Raw genomic sequence first — 20876 nt, 5'->3', positions numbered from 1 at the left:
CAGAGGATCCTGGCAGGCTACAGTCCATAGGGTCACAAAGAGTCAGACATGACTGAAGCAACTTAGCACGCACGCACTTAAGGCCTTCCAATAGCCAAGACATTTCCCCTTGGTCTTCTCCCCATTCCCTGTAGACCCCTTACCTCAGCATTTGTACAGTGGCACACAGGGAACTGTGCAGGCTACAAACATGAGGCTACAGGCTGTCCGATCAGCCATGACAGAGTAAAAACTTCCTCAAGCAGTAAGTTGCAAACGGACAATTAAGAACTTTCAGGGGCTTCCAACTTTTACCTCCATGAGACATTGTGAAGAGAGAGAAGGTCAGGGGAGACTCCAAAGAACAAGAATTTGCTGTTGTCTCCACCTCGGCTTGAGTTGAAAGTGCCCCCATTATTAGGTATGAGTCATCATCCTGCCTCCTGGCTACACCTTAAAATGGAAAAAGAGATGGATGGGCCAGGACACCTTACCTTCAGGACATCAGCCATTATACTCCGTCAGTTAGATCACCCCTTATATAGACTCCAGGCTCACCAAGCGACCGTCGAACTCTAAAACACAGGTCACCTGGCACAAGGACAGGCTGGGGCAGAAAGTCTAGTGGGTGCCCCGGAGCCAGGGCAGCAAGAAGGCAGACAGGAGTCAATAAAGGGGGTGAGAAGGGAGCCTATAATCTTCACCTAAGAGAAAAGGAAAAGGCAATGGCAACCCACTCCAGTACCCCTGCCTGGAAAATCCCATGGACAGAGGAGCCTGGTAGGCTACAGTCCATGGGGTCACAGAGTCAGATACGGCTGAGTGACAGTAAGTAAGTAAGCAGTAAGAGAAAACTAACATCCAAACAAATCTGCCTTTACATCTTTCCTGAGCACTCAACGGGTCTAAGACCATCAGCTGGACACCCAGATCTGTCTTAGGAATGTAACAGGTAAGCACTACTGTCAAACAATTCATTCCCCTAAAAGAAGGAAACCACTGTCCTGACAAAAAGAAACTGCATGCTATGCTGTGTTGCAGTGGAAGAACTGGAACCTGTAACATGCTGGTGGGGCCTAAGAGTCTAGACAGCAGAGAGACCACTACAGGTATCAACAGAATTGGCTGGGGGTGGGTAAGGAGGACAGGGTGAGCTGGGATGGGCAAGAGATGGGCTGCCTCACAGGGATTCCACCACCATCAGGAAAGCCGACGCTTCCCCAGAACAGCCAAGCCTTCTCACTAAAAGTGAGTGAGGCGGGGCTCTGGGGTTGAAATTACACTTGTGTGCTTTCCCCTTAAACGCCTGCTTTAGCTTTACCTTTTTCACTCATTTTATTTGACATGCTCTGGGCCCTTACCAAATTAGATCAACGAGCCCAGTCTTGAAAAGCTAACAACTGCTTTCCAAACACACCAATTTCCTTCTTTCTAAAACAAAGGCTTTAAAAGGGAAAGGAAAGTGAAGAAAGAGAATGCATTCCTGCCAATTTTTCTGGCCAAGTTGGGGTTTCCAGTTAAGCTTTCCACTCTTGTATGTACAGCTTTTGCTTAAAAAAATAAAAAGGATGAAACAAGAAGGAAAAGGAAACACTATGTACCAAAACTAAACCTTAGAGGTGCTAACCAAAAGGTAGAAAAATTTCCTAGAAGATAAAATGATTTAAGCAAACACTTGAACAACAGTGAGCACACATGCTAACAAGACTATTTTCTGCCTCCAGCAGGGAAGATTTAAACAGTCCCTCCCTCTTCTAAGTCACTCTAACTTGGACAGAGTGACAAAGGTTCCCTGGAAGTTGGGAGGGAAGGGGGCTCAACCGCCACCCCTCTCTCCAGGGGAGAGGAGACTGCCCCTGGGCACACACACACCACCCAGCCCTCCATCCCGCTCCTGGTCGTACTGGGGATTCCGGCTCCTGGAACACGGTGGCTTGTCCATGGTCAACAGAATCTGGGGGTTAATATAATTACCACTGCTGTATGTTATATACGAAAGTTCTTGAGATAGTAAATCCTAAGAGTTCTAAACACAAGAAAAACATATTTTTTAAAAAAATGTTGTGTCCATACGAGGGATGGCTCGTCACTAAACCTACTGTGGTAATCACTTCACAATGTAAGTTAAATCATTATACTGCACACCTTAAACTTAAGTAGTGCCATATGTCAGTTACATCTCAACAGAACCAGAAGGAAAAACAAAAAGAACCTGGGGATCCTTGGGACTTCCTGGTGGTCCAGTGGTTAAGATACCGTGCTTCCACTGCAGGGGGCACAGGTTCAATCCCAGGCTGGGAGATTAAGATCCACATGCTGCGTGGCGTCCCAAAAAACAGGTTAAAAAAAAAGAGAGAGAGAATCCTTCAGCAAGACTTCCCACTACACTTATCAAAGCCCAGGGTTCAGGAGGCCAGAGCATCCAGGCTAGGATAGGCTAAAATGCTCCAAGCTCCACCCCTACCCTACAACAAGAGCAGTACTCAACAAGACCAGCTGTGAGCTCTATCATAATCTGTTGCTAATAAAGTCCCTGTGTTTTCTAATGATTTTTTCTTTTTTTTTCTTCCAGAAGGAAGGGCTTTCCTGTGTAATCCTGTGTAATGTTTTCTTCTCCCACACAACCATTTAGGGCCCCTTATAGTCCACGCCTTGTGCCAGGTAGTTATTCAGGATAGACAAAAGATAGATAGAAATGGTGCTTATACTCCAGTAAAACAGGTAGTAAGCCAACTAAGAATCGAGTAACATGATTTTAGTGACCAGTGAAGAAAATAAACCAGGCAGGGTAATGGGACAGAATCCAGAGACATCGGAGAATGGGCTCTTCAGGGAAGGTGAGGGAAGGCTTCCGAGGAAAGGAGGCGATATTTGAGCACGGAATTTTGAAAAAGACCAAGTGGGGGTAGAACGTTCTACAGCGAGGGAAGAACCAGTCCAAAAGGTGCAGGGCAGGAACCACCTTGCTACAGGAAAGGCACAGTAAGACCTGTGCGGCCACTGCTGACACCAAAGCACTTAACCGAAGTCTACAGGGTAAATGGCAGTCAGAGGCTGGCATGGGGTGGGGAGCAGGGTCCAAGGTGAACAACCAACAGCACCAGCCATCAAGTGCAGGACTGACTTGTCCTCCCGCTGCAATCAAAGGACCTCCAGACTCCTGCCCGGCCTCTTCCAGCCAACATTCCCAAGTCTGGACCTGGCTAAGATGATATCCGCATCCAGAAATGACTCTTGCTCCTTCAAACAGCTGGCCCTTTTTATCTGCAGATGACTGGTTCCAGGACACACCCCTCGGCCCCCCATCCGTGGACACCAAACCTTTTGAAGTTCAAGTCCTTTACACAAAACGATGGCATACAGTCGGCCCTCCGTATCCGCGGGTTCCGCATCCGTGAACTCAACCAACCTGGGATAGGGAACCTGCGGACATGGAGGGCCCACAGTGTGTGCTTTCCATCTAGCTGAAGTCCCCCACTCGGGGCTCACCACCTCCATGTCTTCCTGTTAGATCCAATGCAAGGATTCCTATCAGCCTGGAGCACTTAGTCACTTTTCTAAGCAAATACTGACAGTCCACCTTCTAAGTGCCCAGTGTTATTCTGGTCCTGGGATACAGAGGCTGAACCAGACACCAGTCTGTCTGGTCTCCTGGGGGAGGAACTGGTAACCAGTTTCTACACAATCGGGTAACGGGACAATAAAGGTTCATCTGACTTTGATAACTGCCTCGGACAGCAACTTGAGTCTTTTGTGAGTGATGTCATCTGTCCAGATCAGCCTGAAAACACAAGAGCCCAGTGAGTTTGCTTCCCAGAATACCCAGGAAGTTTGGTTTAAGTCTGTTGTTCTTCCAAAGTGTCTTGATTTGGACACTGAACTCACGCTACCCATCAGGATCAAACCTCCACTTCTGAACCCGGCTCTTAAACCCTGTCCTGCCCGTGGCTTCAATTTACTTCTCCATCTCCCCTACCATGCCTCCTCACACCTTCACTTCCTGTTACCAGAACCCACTGTCACCTCCTGTCTTTTCTCTGGTACATGAAAAGCCCTCAATAAATGATTGTGAGTACAAAGAAATAAAGAGGACGTCTGTCCAACTATCCCTGGGCTGGATGGTGTCTCTCTCCTACAAAAGCCACTCAGACTGCACTTTCCTGCCCTGCTCAGCTAGCCTTCACTATAACCTAGTCATCAATACGCTACCATGTTATAGGATTTCACAGTTATTTCTAGTATTATGAAGTTAAGTCATTGCTTTTAAGAATGTTATAAAGTGAAAGTGTTAGTCGCTCAGTCAAGTCCGACACTCTGCGACCCCATGGACTGTGGCCCACCAGGCTCCTCTGTCCATGGGATTCTCCAGGCAAGACTACTGGAATGGGTTGCCACTCCCTTCTCTAGGGGATCTTCCCAACCTAGGGATCAAACCCGAGTTTCCCACACTACAAGCAGATTCTTTACCGTTTGAGCTACAAGAGGAGCCCCAAGAATATTATAAGCACCCTGAAAATAGTAGCCCTAACTCTATAAACTATTATAAAGAAACAAGTCAGAGAATGTAACAATCATAAACCAGGATTTACTGTGACAAATAACTTTTGTCCTCTTCAAAGCAGTTATCTCGAAGGGTTACGTGCTTATTCCAGTAACAATTTTCTTGGCTCAAATAGTTTGCATGCACGCTCAGTTGCTCAGTGTTTCCAACTCTTTCGCGACCCCATGGACTGTAGCCCACTAGGTTCCTCTGTCCATGGGGTTTCCCAGGCAGGAGTACTAGAGTGGGCTGCTATTCTCCAGGGCAGCTTCCAGACCCAAGGGCTGAACCTGTGTCTCTTACATTGGCAGGTGGATTCTTTACCACTGAGCCACCAGGGAAGCCCAAGCCTGCACGCAGGCTTATTCCACTAACACTTTCTTGGCTCAAACAGTTTGGGAACTTTTCTTTCAGATTGTACCAGTGCTAGGGCACTGTTTTCATTATCTGCACTGCCAGCTTTCTGAAAGCAATGCTAACCTGGATGTGTAAATTCTAGAGGACTGGCTTAGAAAAAAACTACGAAGTCACACTGTGGGTTCTTTCCTGACACTGCCCTGCACACAGCAGGTCTGCAGCTCCGTCACGGAACACACGAGGCAGAGGGTCTAGAGCCCTGGCTCTGCCTCCCACACTCGCCAGCTCTGGGTCACACAGGCGAGAGAAAGAATCTGGGCAGGAGGATGTCAGGTTCCTTTCAGCCCTAACATTTTATGGTGCTTTTAGAGAGAATTAGTAAAATCCAATTTCAATCAAATCATCTGGGAATGACTATGGGGGACAAGTATGAAGAAACAGTCTCTCTTTTTTCATTGTAAGCTACTGAAAAGCTGATGCCAATAACGCTGTGATGGAAGACAAAAAAACAATGAAGGAAGTGCTTCTGAGGTCAGAAGGAGTTTTCAGAGTATGGTAATGGGCTCAGAAGGGGTATGTGTAGGGTATACCGAGTTTGGGGGCAAGGCTTCGCTCATGTGACCAAGACCTTGAGACGACAGAGGAAAGGAGGCAAAGTTATACACCGGGCACCAAACTGAATTAGGATTAGTAGTTTTAGAAGTGCAGAAATTCATACATTGTGGGTTCATGTTATGCCAGAATCTCCAACTTGAGACTAACAGCAACTCAAGGAAAGAAAGGAGGATAAGTTCTCCCTCAGTCTTTTGAGGAGGAGGTGGAAATGCAGAGCTAGGTTTCAGCGGGGTGCACAGGTTTTCATACTGTCTTTTCATCTGAGTATCTCAGAAGGCAGCAATCTAAAAACACACCAAGAATTCCAGTTTCATAAGTGATTTTTTCCTTGTGGTTTGGCTCCTTGTCTGTATTTTTACTGAAGTATTTTAACACGCAACAAGAGACTTTCTTCCCTAAATTTTTTTTAGCTAATAATAAAAATTAATCTACTATCAAGATATCACCAAATGGCCCCTTCCTACTTTTAATAAACATTTATTTTACAATATCCCTGCTCATTCAACAAATATTTGAGCACATAAATGTGTCAGGCACTGGTGACACAGCAATAAAAAAAGAAACAAACAAAAAACACTGACTTAGTCCTGCACCTCATGAGAAGCTAACGGTGCAGCTGGGGAAAGAGACAGTTGTTCAGAGAGAAACATATAAATGCCCACTGAGGCTGTGGTAAGTGCCGAAAGGGGCTCAGATACCATGAGTGCACTCAGAATGGGCACAAACGAGGGGTGGGGGAAAGACAAGGGGAGAAGAATGTTCCCTAGGAGGCCACAATTAAACTGAGACTAGGGACCTCTCTGGTGGTCCAGTGGCTAGGACTCTGCACTTCCAACACAGGGGGTCTGGGTTTGATTCCCAGTCGGGGAATTGGATCCCACATGCTGCAACTAAAGGTCCCAGGGGCTGGAACTCAGATCTGGCGCAGTCAAATAAATGTTTTTTAAAACTCTAAAAATCATGAAGCATCTATTTTTAAAAAATAACCTGAGAGTAATGGAAGAAAGAGTAAACTGGGGAGAAAAGAGGTGTCTAAGCAGAGGGAGCAGCCCCGGCCATGGCTGTGCAGGAAGAAGAAATGTGGCTGCTGAGGAACTGAAATAAGACTAGTGTGGCTCGGTCACGAAGGGAGAGGACATGAAGTGTGAGGTGAGACTGAGCTGGTCCACAGGCCCTGCAGGCCCCATGAACGATTTTCTTTTTCTCTGGGAGCATGGGAATCCACTGCTGAGATCAGATTTCTGTTTCACAGTGGGCCCTGGCTGCAGGGGAGGAAGCACGTGTGCGCGAGAGGAGCTAGGACACAGGCCCTGCACGTCCTGCTGGTTCTGCCGGCCTCCCCAGGATGGGTCACGGTCCCTGCAGCAGACAGGCTTTAATGAAAAGAATCATTAACTAGGTACAGAGATATTAACTAGTCACTGAAAAGTCACACAGAGAGACAGAGAGAGAGCGAGAGCTATTACAGAGATATCACAGAGGTAGCAATGGCCCTGGGGCTGGGGAAGAAGGGAAGAGGCTCTGGGCCGGGGGCTCTGAATGCATGCCAAGGACTGGCGGGAGGGGGGCGGTGCAAGGAAGCTGGTCTTGCAATTGTTGGAAAAACTGGAAAGTGGATTCAGTTGCTGCTACAGGAAGGCCCCGTTGCCATCGCTGGGGCAGAGCTCAAGTGAGCCTCCTGGGAAGAGAAAGCAGACAGGAAGAAGCAAATTCCTCCTTCCGTCTCTGGCCCTGTAGGCAGCCTCTCACACTCCTGTAGGCACAGCCTCCCAAAGACCAAGGTGGCAAGCAGACATGAGGTTGGTAGAATTCCAGCTTTTGCATCACAAAACAGAATACAGAAGAGTGGGCCTAGAGCTGAGAAACAGAATTTTTAATATTAAAAAAAAAATTACACACACACACACAAAGGGTCCAGCAAACCTTTCACCAGCTTCTGTTCTTTCCCAACATGGCCAAATGACTCAGGAATCAAATATCAAACCTAGGATACCAGTGATTGTAAGACACACCAACACTGCAGGTACCATTCCGGTGAAACTGACAATGCCAAGTCTCCATGCATGTAAGATGCATCCATATTTCAAAGATGTTAAAAGGTAAAGAAAATATGCCTATCAGAATTGACAAAACAGCTAAATATTCTTTAGCAATGTGTCAAATGTAATCAAAACAAGTCACTTCTCTACAAAATTATTACTGAAGAAACATCCAAATAAAAGGAAAGCCAGACGCTTTCAAAGGAATCTGCTTTTGCAATTCTTTTGTTTCTAACTTTTTATTTTGAGGTAATTGGAGATTCATATGCAGCAAGAAATAACACAGATCCTGTATACGCTTCTCTCAGTCTCCTCCAAAGGTAAATCTTACCTAACTGTGGCACAGTATCACAACCAGGGAAACTGACATTGATACAATCCACCTACCTTATTAAGATTTCACCAGGTTTACAATGTACTCATTTGTCTGTGTGCATGTATTTCTGTGGAATCTGTCATGTGTGAATTTGAACCACCACCAACACATCACAGTCAAGATAACAGAACAGTTCCATTACAGGAATCCCTTGGGTTTCCCTTTTACAGGCACAGCCATCTCCCTCCCCAACCAACACCTATTTACATTATTTTTAAAGAAAAAGACCTTACATATTATTCTATCATTTGTCATATTAATTGAGAGTTCTTTTTTCCATATCTCAAGAGTGATTAAAGAACAAGATATCAGTCGGGTTTGGATGAGCTGTTCCTATGCAGCAGTACAATGCAAAGTTGATAAAGAAATCTTCAACTACAGACATCTTATTTCTCAAATAAGAGACAGTATCTTTCCTAATCCAGTCACACACTCTCAGGCTCTCATCATCTCCTCCTGAATCACTGCAAAGTTGAATGCTAGCTGCTGTTATTATCACTGTGATTGTTAGTGGCCTAACATGGTCCAGTTTTGCCACCCTCTGAAACATTTCCCACAGAGCAGCCAGAGTGATCCCTATAAAAATACAATCCAGACATGTCATCTGCTTGCTTACAATCCCTCCATGGCTTTCGGGACCAGACCTCAACTCCTTAGCCTGCCCTTCAGGGCTCTTCAAGGCCTGGGACACACTCGCTCACCAGCCTCTCCAGGCCCAGGGCAGGGAGCCACTTGTCGCCGCTCTTCTCTGGGCCACTCTGGGCGCTCTCTCTCCTCGGCAAAACCCTCGCTGATGGCTCTTCACTGCGGATTTTACAACCCTTCACCATGTAGGCATTTTTTTTGGTAGTAAAATACACACAACATAAATTCACCATTTTGAGGTATACAGTTCAGTGACATTAAGTTACTTTATTCAATTTTAATGCAAATTTACTACTCTAGGCGCCATCAGGCACTGAAGTAACAATTTTCCAAAAAAGAGCAGGAGATCAGAAGTTACAAATTATGAGAAGATGTAAAGTCTCATTTAATAGGAAGGGTTAAGTAATTACTAAAAGTCAAGACCAGAGCTGTCCCATATGGTGGCTATGAGCCACAATAAATAAACGAAAATTAAAATAGCATTTAAAAATTCGTTCCTCAGTCACATCTCAGATGTTTAAGAGCTACGTGTGGTTCCTGGCTACCTGATGGATAGCATAGGTATAAGTACATTTCTATCATCATGGGAAGTTCTACTGGACAGTACTGCTTCATACAACTTGAAGAAGAAATCAGAAACACCCAGCTGGAAAGGCAAGGCGCACGGGAAGGAGCAAAGCCGCAGTTACAAGGAAAGCTGACACATGCTGGAAGCATGCAGAAACCCAGCACACAGAGACCACAACCTTGGCCTGTGTCCATACTCAAAGGCCATAAAAACTCCAAGCTAATCTGTTCCCAAAGGTACGCTTTTAAAAAATAACCAATGCTGGCAATAAGGATACTAATGAAAGTGCTAACAGCAGAAGGTGCAGAGGCCAAGAATGGAAGGTGAAGAGAGGAGAGGCACCCAGGGGCCGACCAGGCCTCTCCAGCAAGGGCCACGTTCACAGTCCTACAGACAGACCTCAGCTCGGGGGACACGGTGGGCAGGGCGGTCCAGCCAGGGCTCTGGTATCACAATTCCAACACAGGTCTGTGTATTTCTCAGTGAGCTTGACCACTCCACGAGACTGCAGAAACTGCAGAGGCAGGCAACTTCAAAGCTGCGGGTGGCTGAGGCCTTAAGCACCCCAGGGAAAGGACAGGAGCTAGTTCTAGGGTCAGCAGGGGTCAGTACAAAGGCCTTCATTTTTCAGGCTAAATTTGAACTTAGTAAGGGACCACGGAAGAAGTCTACTTACTAACCAAAGTAAACGAAGTTTTAAATAACCAAATTGTTGTTTTAGAAAGCTAACCTTTGAAGAGAAGGAAGGGGAAGAGACAGACCAAAGGACAGATGAGTTAGGATGGAGCCCATGGTCTGATCAAGAGTAAGGCTGTGGGGTCAGACCCCACGCAGTGCCACCCACAACGCAACCCGGGCACAAGGTGCCCCTCCCAAAGCCTCAGCTTCCTTACATCTCAGCTGGTGGGGTGGGGAGGTGGGCTGGGGAGAGGAGACATCTCCCTACAGCTTTTATGGCAGGCGAGGAACGGGCCTCTGCGCACTGCTGCCAGAGTTCTGGTGACCCCGTCCCACTGTCCTCTCTGGGTGGGGGGCAGTCAGGACTGCGCAGGCGAGGAGCTGCCAGGGTCTCTGGCTGCCCCGCGGGGACAGCCTGTCACACTGAGGCACAGCGCAGGCAACACAGCCCAGCGGTCCAGAGGAGGGTGCAGTCCTGGGCTTCCTAGTGACACAGGCCCTGAAGTTCCTCTTTTGGTTTAAAGGTCTGAGCTAGATTTAGGTTGTTTGCAAACTCAGAGACCGACAGCAAGTTTTGCGGTGAGGATTACATGTAAATCCAAGTAAATAAAGCATGTGAGGTGCCCAACACAGGTGGTGTTCTTAGGATGACTAAAATAGTTCAGGCAGAAGAAAAGATCCTGAACTAAAAATCTCCGAAAGATATTCAGGACACAGTATCAACAAGGTTTGGTAGCTGACTCAATGTGGGAGGTAAGAAAAAAAGTGCAAGACAGTCATTTCCAAGAAGGGTGATTTTGCTCCCCTGGCAACATATGGCAGTGTGTGGAGACACATTTGATTGTCACCACTAAGGGGACCAGGGTCCTAGTGGCATCGAGTGAGTTGAGGCCACAAACAGTGCTAAACACTCTACAATGCACAGGACAGCACCCCACCAAAGAGTTTTGAGGTTTAGGAACTCTGGTCGAGGGAAATTTTCAGATTCCTAGACTACGGTAACTGGCAGAGAATGCGCTGTCAATCAAGAGAGAGCACGGAGGGGAAGACTGTGGATGCTGGGCTGGGGTGAGTGGGGGAGGCAAGAGATACCGAGTTCAGTTTGGGGCATGGCAGCCCTTGTGTGCCCAGGCATGTCCAGATAAAGATGTTAAGTTAGGGCTTAGAAACTTATCAGAGCAACAGCAGAGCTGGTAACAAGGAGCAGGAGTTTTACAGGGCACAGAAGCCTGAGTCCCAGGAGTCACAGGTATTGGGGCGGTATCACAATTCCAACACAGGTCTGTATATTTCCCAGTGAACTTGACCACTCTATGAGTCTCTCCAGCAAGGAGGAAGAGAGGATTGCAAGAAACAAACCTAATGATGATGGAAGTCTTAGCAAACCAGAGTTATTAAACTATTGGCTTGGCCAAGAAGGTTGTTCAGGTTTCTCATGACATCTTACAGGAAAACCCAAATGACCTTTTTGGCCAACCCAATACTTTCTCTTCCTTACTATCTAATTGATTTAAGGTCTAGGAAAGACGAGTAATCGAAGAATGCTACCAAGAGTGTGTTAAATTATAGTTTCTATCCTCGCCTTTATTTAAGATTCTAACACTGCCTCCCCTACAATGAAGAGGAATATTTAAGAAGTGGTCAGACTCTAGACTCACCTACTCATTTTAACCACCAAAAGCACAGCATAAAAAATGGGAGAAAATAATTTTGACCAAAGTATCAAATAGTTCTTAATGAATCTGCAAGCAGAAATCGATTCACAAACTCCCTTATCAATTTTAAGTAAAGCCTGTCCAAGCCATATACCTTCAACGCTATTTTATAAAGATAAAACGCTGTACATTCAACAAACATTAACCTGCTCGCCTGGAAGGGGGTGGGGGTGAGATGGACAAGTTCCCACACTGTCCATACTCACAGAGGACATAGTATTTCCATGCCTGCTGTCTCATCTCACTTGATTTGATCTGAGCCACAAAAACGTGACACAGATATTGCAATCTCTGTTTTATAGTTGAAGAAGCCTTTTCAAAGATTTTATGTGACCAGCCCAGGCTCAAACAACTAGTTAAATAGCAAGCAGAGATGACGTGTCCTGTGAAACCTGAGGGGCGGGAGGCAGGAGAGATGTCTGATCAAAGGACCCAACCTGTGCCTGCTTTTTGCATGAAAGTCAGAGCTGGTCCAAGAACAACAACAATAGTAACAATCACGTGTTTTACATCTATTAGTCCTTTAGTCCTTAAAACTATGGGAGTGGAACTATGTGAGAAAACTGAAACTCAGAGAGTTTAAGTAAATGACAAAGTTTTTACACACGAGAGGCAGATCTGAAGCCTGATGCCAAGCCCATATTCTTAAACTTCTTCTTTTGCTAAATACTGAATTTTCCCTATTACTTTGGTGAAACAAAGGCCTGGGCTTTTTCTTGCCGGACAGATGACTACATGTCCTGATGGGCTGGAGGAAACGAAAGCTGGTTTTATTTACTGTGCTCTTACTCTCTGTTCAGTATATGATTTGAATGGAAAGGGGCAGGTGTAAGCTATCTTTAAAAGCTTCTGTACCGGAGAACTTAGTGGGAAAGTAAATGTTCCGAAGGAAGGCTGCCCCAAGAACAGGCTGCTATCAACCTTGACTAGAATAAATTGGACTCTCCTGGTCAACCACTCACATTCTGAAGTCTTATCAACAGGAGATTAGGGACAATAAAATTAAATGGCTGACATGTTGAAAGAGAACCTAATGTGGGAAACATTTTCCATCTGGCTCAGTTACTCACATGCCAGGAAAAAATGAAATGAACAGGAGATGGGCATATTGTTACTTTGTTAAAAATGTGAATATGCTTTCACATGCCCATAAAAGCCCCTTCAGCAGAGTCTTGAGACACAATGTCATGTCTGCAGTGGCGGGAGCCTCCTCACTGCCAGAGACATGAGACAGACAAGGACCATTGGGCCTGCCTTTCCCTTCTCCCTGTTTCCAGCATCTCTAAGCTACAAAGAATTCAAAACATGTGCAAAAATAAGTATTTGGTGCTTAAGTTAATTTTTGGATAGAGACTTGACATCTTTTTCTACTCTTAAAAACAATAAAACTTGAGAGTAACTATTTTTTAAAGTTTTAAGATTTTTTATTATTAAACATTTAATACACACAGAAGAAGATCTGTGTACCCAGTACTCAGCTAAAGACCAGAACACTGCCAGTACTCAGAACCCCTGGTCCATTCTGTGGCCTCACTTTTTCCTATCCTAAGAGCTAACTATCCCTCAGTGGATGCTTACCATTCCCTTCCTACACCACGTAATGCTTAAAACAATAACCTAATAAATATGCTTGACTTTATACAGTGTGAATTTTTAAGTGAAATCATACTACTTTATTCTTTTTGGGACTTGCTTTTCCCATTCAACATTGTATTCCTGAAATACACTTGTTACACTGTGTTATAGTTCATTCCTGTAAGTGTTGTACAGAATTCCAGTGTTAATATACCACAATGTAATTTTTTTTTTACACATTATCTGTTCCCCTTCTGACATTTCAGTTTTCCAAATTTCACTACTGCACATAATGTTGCTGTAAACATTTGCCTCCTATGCAAGTATATGCAAGAGTTCTTCAGTGGGCAGAGGTTTCTGTCCACATATTGAACTGAGGGGTCACAGAGTGTCCAGGTTTTCCAACTTCACCGGATACTTCTACACTACTTCCAAAGTAGTTACTGAAACTTATTCTCACACCAGGACAATATAAAAATTCTCATTGTCCCACATCCTCACCAGTTTTGGGGTTTTAAAATCTTAATTTTTGCTAACTGGATAAGTACAAAATCTTATCACCTTGTGGTTTAACTTGCGTTTCCTTGATTACTAAATTGAATTTTCCCCTATATTTATGGTACATTCAGATTTTTCTCTACTGTGAAATTCTTATTTCATTAATTTTTTTCCTACTAGGTCTTACTGGTTTGTAGAAGTTCTTTATGTACTCTGGACTCAACATATGTTGATCGTATGTGCTGAAGATATTTTCTCCTGGTTTCTCTCTTACTTTCACTATAATGTCATTTGACAAATGTAAGGTCTTAATTACAATCAACATGAATGTATCAACTTTTTTCATTCATAATATTTGCTTTTAGCATTGTGATTAAAACATGACCTGGTCCTAAGGTCAGAAATATTTGTTTCTAGATGTATCAAATCTTTTTATATTTAACTGAATCAATTTGGTATTTATTTTTGCATATAGTGTCTGACTTGATTCTTACACACAGGGGGAAGAGGGTGATATGAAGGTAGACGGAGCAGTGGGAATGATGCACCTATAACCCAAGAAATGCCAAGGATTGCGCCAAGCAATATCAGAAGCTCAGAAGAGGTAAGAAAAGACTCGTCCCTAGTGCCTTTTAGAGGGAGCCTAGAGCGAGCTTCCTCGGTGGCTCAGATGGTATCCGCCTGTAATGCAGAAGACCCATATTCAATCTCGGAGTTGGGAAGATCCCCTGGAGAAGGGCATGGCAACCCACTCCAGTATTCTTGTCTGAAAAATTCCATGGACAGAGGAGCCTGGCAGGCTACAGTCCATGGGGTCGCAAAGAGTCGACACGACTGAGCAACTAACACTTTCACTTTTCAGAGCCTCGCCCAGGCTTCCCAGGTGGTTGTGGTGGTGGTAGGTAAAGAATCCAGCTGCCCATGTAGGAGACAACGGTTCCATCCCTAGGTTGGGAAGATTCCCTGGGGTAGGAAATGGCATCCCACCCCAATATTCTTGAATGAGAATTTCCACGGGCAAAGGAGCCTGTGTAAACAGTTGGATACAACTGAACACATAAACAAAGAGCCTAGAGTAAGCCTGGCCCTGCCAAACCTTGACTTCGGATTTCTAGCTTCTAGGACTGTAGTATACATTTCTGATGTTACAAATCACACAGATTGTGATATGTTGTTATGGCAGCCTCAGAGACTAATACAGTCATATAGATTGTCCCAGCACCATTTGCTGACAAGTCCATCCTTTCCCTGCTAATGTGCAGGGTCAACTGCTGCCTCTCCCCACTGATTATAGGCTGGTGAGGGCAGTTCTATTATAGATTCCACACATGCATGGAGGTCTGAGTCTAAGCTTTCCACTCTGATCCACTGATCCATCTCTAACCCTGCATCTCTTCAAGGTTGCGTTCATTACTACAGGCTCATCGGAAGTCCTGACATCTAATTGGGGGAGTCTTTCTACATGTTGTGGCTTCCCCGATAGATCAGTTGGCAAAAAATGTGCCTGCAGTGCAGGAGACCTGGGTGTGATCCCTGGGTTGGGAAGATCCCCTGGAAAAGAGAGAGGCTACCCACTCCAGTATTCTTGGGCTTCCCTTGTGGCTCAGCTGGTAAAGGATCCGCCTGCAATGCAGGAGACCTGGGTTCGATCCTTAGGTTGGGAAGATCCCCTGGAGAAGAGAAAGGCTACCCACTCCAGTATTCTGGCCTGGAGAATTCCATGGACTTCACTGTCACAAAGAACTGGACACAACTAAGCGCCTTTCACTTTCTACATGTTATTCCTGTTCTTTCTCCCATAAAAATTTCAAAATTGGTTTATCAATTTCTAGAAAAATTACTGGGATTTTTATTGGCAATGCTTTGGATTTAAATGCCAATTTGCAGAGAAATTACATCTGTAAATTACTGAGCCTTCTCACCCAATGATCGTGACAGAGCTCTGTGATTATTTACATCTTCATATCCAATAAAAATTTACATTTTCTTGCACGGAGATCTTGTGAGGCTTAGCTCCAAATTTCTTATATTTTCTGTTGCTATTGTAGTAATACTTTGAAGGATTATAGTCTCACACAAGGAGTCACTTAAAAAGAGATGAAACTCTGATCTTTCAAAATGGTTCTAATGCCCAGTAACTTCTTGAATGAGCATCTCATACAGAAGTCAGACATTTTAATAACCATATGTGTGTGTGCTCAGTCACTCAGTTGTGTCTAACTCTTTGTGACCCCATGGACTGTAGCCTGCCAGGCTCCTCTGTCCATGGAAACTTCCAGGCAAGAACACTGACGCAGGTTGCCACTTCCTACTCCAAGGAATCTTCACGACCCAGGGATAGAACCTGTATCTCCTGCATTGCCAAGTGGATTCTTTACCACTGTGCCACCTGGGGAGCCCTTTGATAACCACATTAATATCTAATATTTCAGTGCTCATTATGTGTTGACACTACCCTAAATATGTAACCATCACACCTCTGAGGTAAATTCTGTTAACCTCATCCTACACTTGAGGAAACTGGTTTAAAGCAGCAAGGACCCAAGGAGGTACTTTGGAACCAGAAACCAGTATTTGGTTCCACTGCAAAATCTCTTAAATACTACTGTACTGCCCCTATGTATTGTAATAGACGAGAAGAATAAAATCCAACTTAATGTCAGAATCCAAAAGGAATGATTACTTCCTAATAATCAAGTCCCGTGAGGCTGCCCAAATTCACTTGATGAGTTCTCTAAATCAGAATAATGTTGACACTATTATAGGTTCAAAACCACTTTTCTGATTTAGAAGAAAATGCTCTAATGTATGCTGTAGAGGATACATTTCTAACCCTTTAAGATAATTATATTTAAAAAACAAATAGATAATTGGTAAACTGAGAATGTAACAAAAGCTAGTATTTCTGTTTGTTAACAATGGTAACTTTCAAATAATTATTCAATTACTTTAAAAAAAATTCTCAATGCTTTAATGTCAATTGTCACACTAATGAGTCACTATAAAGATTCAATAATGAACCTCATTCGGATCCTCAGACTTCTAGACTAGTGATCATTACTGTGGGCAAACCAACTCAACTAATCTTGAGATTTTAGCAATCCCATTAATACATTATGTGTAAATTCTTTCTTAATATATGTCACAGAATCAGCATATCTAGAATACCAGTAAACTTCTGGCCTTAAGTTGACACCAAAGAATCTGAGGCACTATTGGTGCATAAAGACATGATCTCACCTAATACTGACAAATAATCTGTGAATGGTGTCTATTTATTTACACTTGTTTGCCCATTACAATGCTACAAATATTATTCATTATTCTATCAAGCACTTGGGACCATCATTGAACAAAACAGACAAGAGACACTGACAATTTCCCCTATGCAAACAAGCCAACCAACAGAACTGGGCTTAGCACACTCCCCCTGTGGCTCAGGAATGGCCAGGAACAGGTAATCAGACTACTAAATCATATCTGTGGGATATACCTGAAATTAATATCATCATCAAAATTAACCTATGCTGGGAAAAGTGCCCACTGCTACCTGCTTGTCTACCATTTTCAGAATGAAAAAACTGAACAATGCTGTTTTTTTAAGACAGAAATGCATCCATATTTTCAAAATAACAACTGCCAAGAGTCTTCCTAATATCAATAATTTCACTGGATAAATGAAAATAAAAATTAAAAAGCAATTACATTTTTGCTATACCCATTTCAGTGAATTATTGGTATCCTGACAAAAACAACTGGCAACTTATTAAAAACAGAAAAAAAGCAGCAGCAGTGACTGCCGAGAACAATAGCAGGTGGTACAAATATAGCAGAGCTCCCTGATAGCCGCAGGCAGCTGGGCAGTTACCAGAGTCAATTACTCTCACAGAAGAGCATCCATGAGGCCAGCAGCCCCCTGGTCAGTTACACATGTTACCATTCAGAGATTTAACCTGCTATGGTGCAGGCATTAAAACCCAAGCTCCACTAACTGCTTTGCAACACCTAGAAGTACTCTATCTACTTAGTAACTTGGTAGTTTTCTGAATGTGGTGGGGCAGAGGAAGCAGGGCAGGTCAACAGCCAGGAAGAAGATACATTGCTCCGGCTCTGCTTGTCCCGGGGAATCCAAAGCCGCAGTAGGCAAACCTGGAATCACTGGCCCGGGACACTGGGCACAGCAAACCCACAAAGAGGAAAAGAATTGAACCTGCATGCCAAGTTTACCTTCCGATTCATGAATAAATACTGGATTGACTGAAATTTTCAAGCTCGTGAAAAAGGTCCTGCTCCATAACTCCTTCTCTTATAATGAAACAATAAAGAACTCACAGAGTCTAAACACAGTACAGATGCTCTATACGGAAATAAGAAAGACAAAATATTCATATCCTCTAAAACTTTAAAGAGGTGTGACAAACATAAAGATACAGGGTTACGTATTTTGCTCAAAACTTTGCATTATGATGACTTCCTTTCTGCTCCTTTTCTTTCTCGATTCTCTTTCACTTATTGAGGGGCTGGTAGGCGTGAGAAATAAAAGGCTAAAGGCGTCAATGCTAGTTGGATGGAAGGAGGACAAGAAGGTAAAGTGGGGAAGGGAAGGAAACATGAGACAGGCACTTTAAGAAGAGACAAGATAGAGGTCCAAGTCAAGGCTGGCCACTAGACTTCCAATCCTGCAACTAACAGCTCTTCTGGATTCTAGGTCACGGCACCCTGCAGAATGATGGGGGCAGAATTTTCAGTGATTTCTGAAGGTACTTCTCAGCTGCACCTGTCATGTCTTCATCAAAGCTCATGGCAATGGGCTCTGAAGAAATGGAAACAAAAGATAAAGCTGCAAAAGTTGAAGGTCTCAACTGCATGAGACTGTCCTGATGACTGAACTCAAGGCTTATATCAAGAAAGGAAGGGATATAAGCTCTCAGATTTTCATCTTAAATGTAGAATTTATTGTAATTTAAAGCCCTTCCATAAGTGGCATTTATCAAAGTAATTATTAAGGAGTTTCTTGGACTGTGGAAAACAGTATGAAAGTTACTCAAACAGTACAATCCAGCAATCCCACTCCTGGACACATATCCAGACAAGACTATAATTCAAAAAGATACAAGCACCCCTATGTTCACAGCAGCACTATTCACAACAGTCAAGACAAGGAAACAACCTACATGTCCATCAACAGATGGATAAAGAAGGATAAAGATGCGGTACAACAGCAGAATACTACTCAACCATAAAAAGGAACGAAATAATGCCATTTGCAGCAAGAAATGAACCTATCTATGAAACAGAATCACAGACATAGAGAACAGACTGGTGGCTGCCAAATGGGAGGGGCTTGCCCAAAGGGAGGGCCTGGAGTGGGAGGTTGGGGCTGGCCGATGTAAGCTTTTATACATAGAATGGGTAAACAAGAAGATCCTACTGTATGGCACAGATAACTTTATTCAATATTCTATGATAAACCATAATGGAAAAGAATAGAAAACAAGAACGCCATATACGTGCATAACCAAACCACATGCTGTGCAGCAAAGATTAACACAACACTGCAGACTGACTGTACTCAATAAAAAATACTGAGGAAAAAAGAGTTTACTAGGCGACTTTCCCAAGTTTGTTCTATTACATTTTTGCATCCTTATGACATACCTGAAGAGGTTAAAGTAGAAGCAAAGAGTACTCTCATGTAGCTGACTTCTGCTATGGAAGGGCAAGTGGTGGGACATGGATCAATGGAAAGAGGAAGGTGGGGCATACAGTCAGAACCAAGCCTGATGGGAATCCAGTAAGGGGGCAAGTCAGACCCTGGGCAGTGGGGAAAACTTAGCATGTTGTGACATGTGAGGTCTTTGTGATGCACTAAAGTGTCCTAACACGGGGCTGGGAAATACCAACGCTTTAGGACCATAAATGTGTTTTGTTTGAACTATCTGTGAAGTGTGCTCAGTAACACTGTGAACACCACAAATCAGTTCTCTCTAAACTGACTCATTAGAAAAGACCCTGATAATGGGAAACATTGAAGACAGGAGGAGAAGGGGACGACAGAGGATGACATGGTGGCTGGATGGCATCACTGACTCGATGGACATGAATTTGAGCATGATCTGGGAGTTGGTGATGGACAGGGAAGCCTGGTGTGCTGCAGTCCACGGGATCAAAAAGAGTCGGACACAACTGAGTGACTGAACTGAACTGAAAATATTCAACAGGACAGGTTGATAATCAGTGGCCAGCATTCTGGGGAACCTGTTGCTAAGCTAACATGAACCTTCAAAGCTGAAACCCATTCAACACAGACCTTGGCCTCATCAAATTCCAAGGCAATAGGCCCCGATGTCCTCCTCACTAAATTCAGAAGTATTTTAGATCAAAATATCAGTGAAAACCTGGGCAAGGAGAGGTTAGCAAGAAAAGACAGTAAGAGTGTGAGGAAACACAGGATGTCCTCCTCCCCGCAGCCCCCCAGCCCTGCAGTTATCCCCCCTACTCAGTCAGTCCACTCCTGTTCCCACTCCAGCAGGCATTCTGCCTATGGGCCCCTTTAACACATCTGCAAGAGCTTGAGATCTGTATGGGCCAGTGACACAGAGGAAAGATTTTGGTCTTTGCAAAGCTAACAGGGTGATTATCTGGCCCTGTGGGCTCTGCATCTACAAATTGAGAAGTAAGTCATTTGCTACCGAAGCATTACATAAATCAGATTCATCTTTAAGAAATGGGTTTTTCTCCTTTTGAAAGACACACTCTCTTCTGTTTCGGTTTTCAAGTGCATCTCCCATCCTATGAGAGTTTATGAATACTCATCAGGAGCAATGGTTTAATTACATTCCTTCATGGAGTAGAGGAAAATCACAATCTATCCAGAGTTATAATATCCCTAAAAATAAGTTATTTGATTCTTTCAAACGCGAAAAGTGACAAGCGAAAACATTCTTGCTAAAACTTATAACAGAAAGTTGGTCATTTGAAAAATACATCTGCCAGAGGCAAAAAGAAAAACAAACAAAAAAAAGGGTGGAGGGAGTCATGTAGTAAGTTTTAAAAGCCTATTCTAGTTTTTAAAGCATCGCTTGAAGCATAGTATAGAGAAATAAAAACGTCAAATTAAATTACTTTAACTAGAGCAAATAGCAATTCTCTGACTTTCAAAATTCATCAGGCAAAATTTTCAAAACCTCATATATAACACCACACAGCTACTACAGGGGGGAAAAGGACTATGCCTTTTGATTGCTAGGAATGCAATGTGGCCAGCATACCATATATACATTCAATATAA

General features: G+C 43.8%; 1 protein-coding gene across 16 annotated transcripts in view; it reads right to left on the bottom strand.

Annotated features, from left to right (window-relative positions):
* Positions 1 to 20876, bottom strand: part of TNRC6B (trinucleotide repeat containing adaptor 6B) — a 242251-nt gene that overhangs the window by 84095 nt on the left and 137280 nt on the right. The window contains exon 1 of one of the 16 annotated variants that reach the window (XM_070453394.1): positions 19244 to 19393. The exons of 14 other annotated variants lie outside the window; for them this stretch is intronic. In XM_070453394.1, coding sequence (XP_070309495.1) covers positions 19244 to 19320 — 77 coding nt within the window. In that variant the 5' untranslated portion in view covers positions 19321 to 19393. Of the gene's footprint in view, positions 1 to 2191; positions 2287 to 19243; positions 19394 to 20876 lie in introns of those variants that run through there. One more of the 16 variants, XM_070453404.1, reaches the window with a different exon arrangement.

This window comes from Odocoileus virginianus, chromosome 23 (assembly GCF_023699985.2).
Source record: "Odocoileus virginianus isolate 20LAN1187 ecotype Illinois chromosome 23, Ovbor_1.2, whole genome shotgun sequence".
Taxonomy (NCBI): Eukaryota; Metazoa; Chordata; class Mammalia; order Artiodactyla; family Cervidae; genus Odocoileus; species Odocoileus virginianus.
This window is presented reverse-complemented; position numbering and strand designations above follow the sequence as displayed.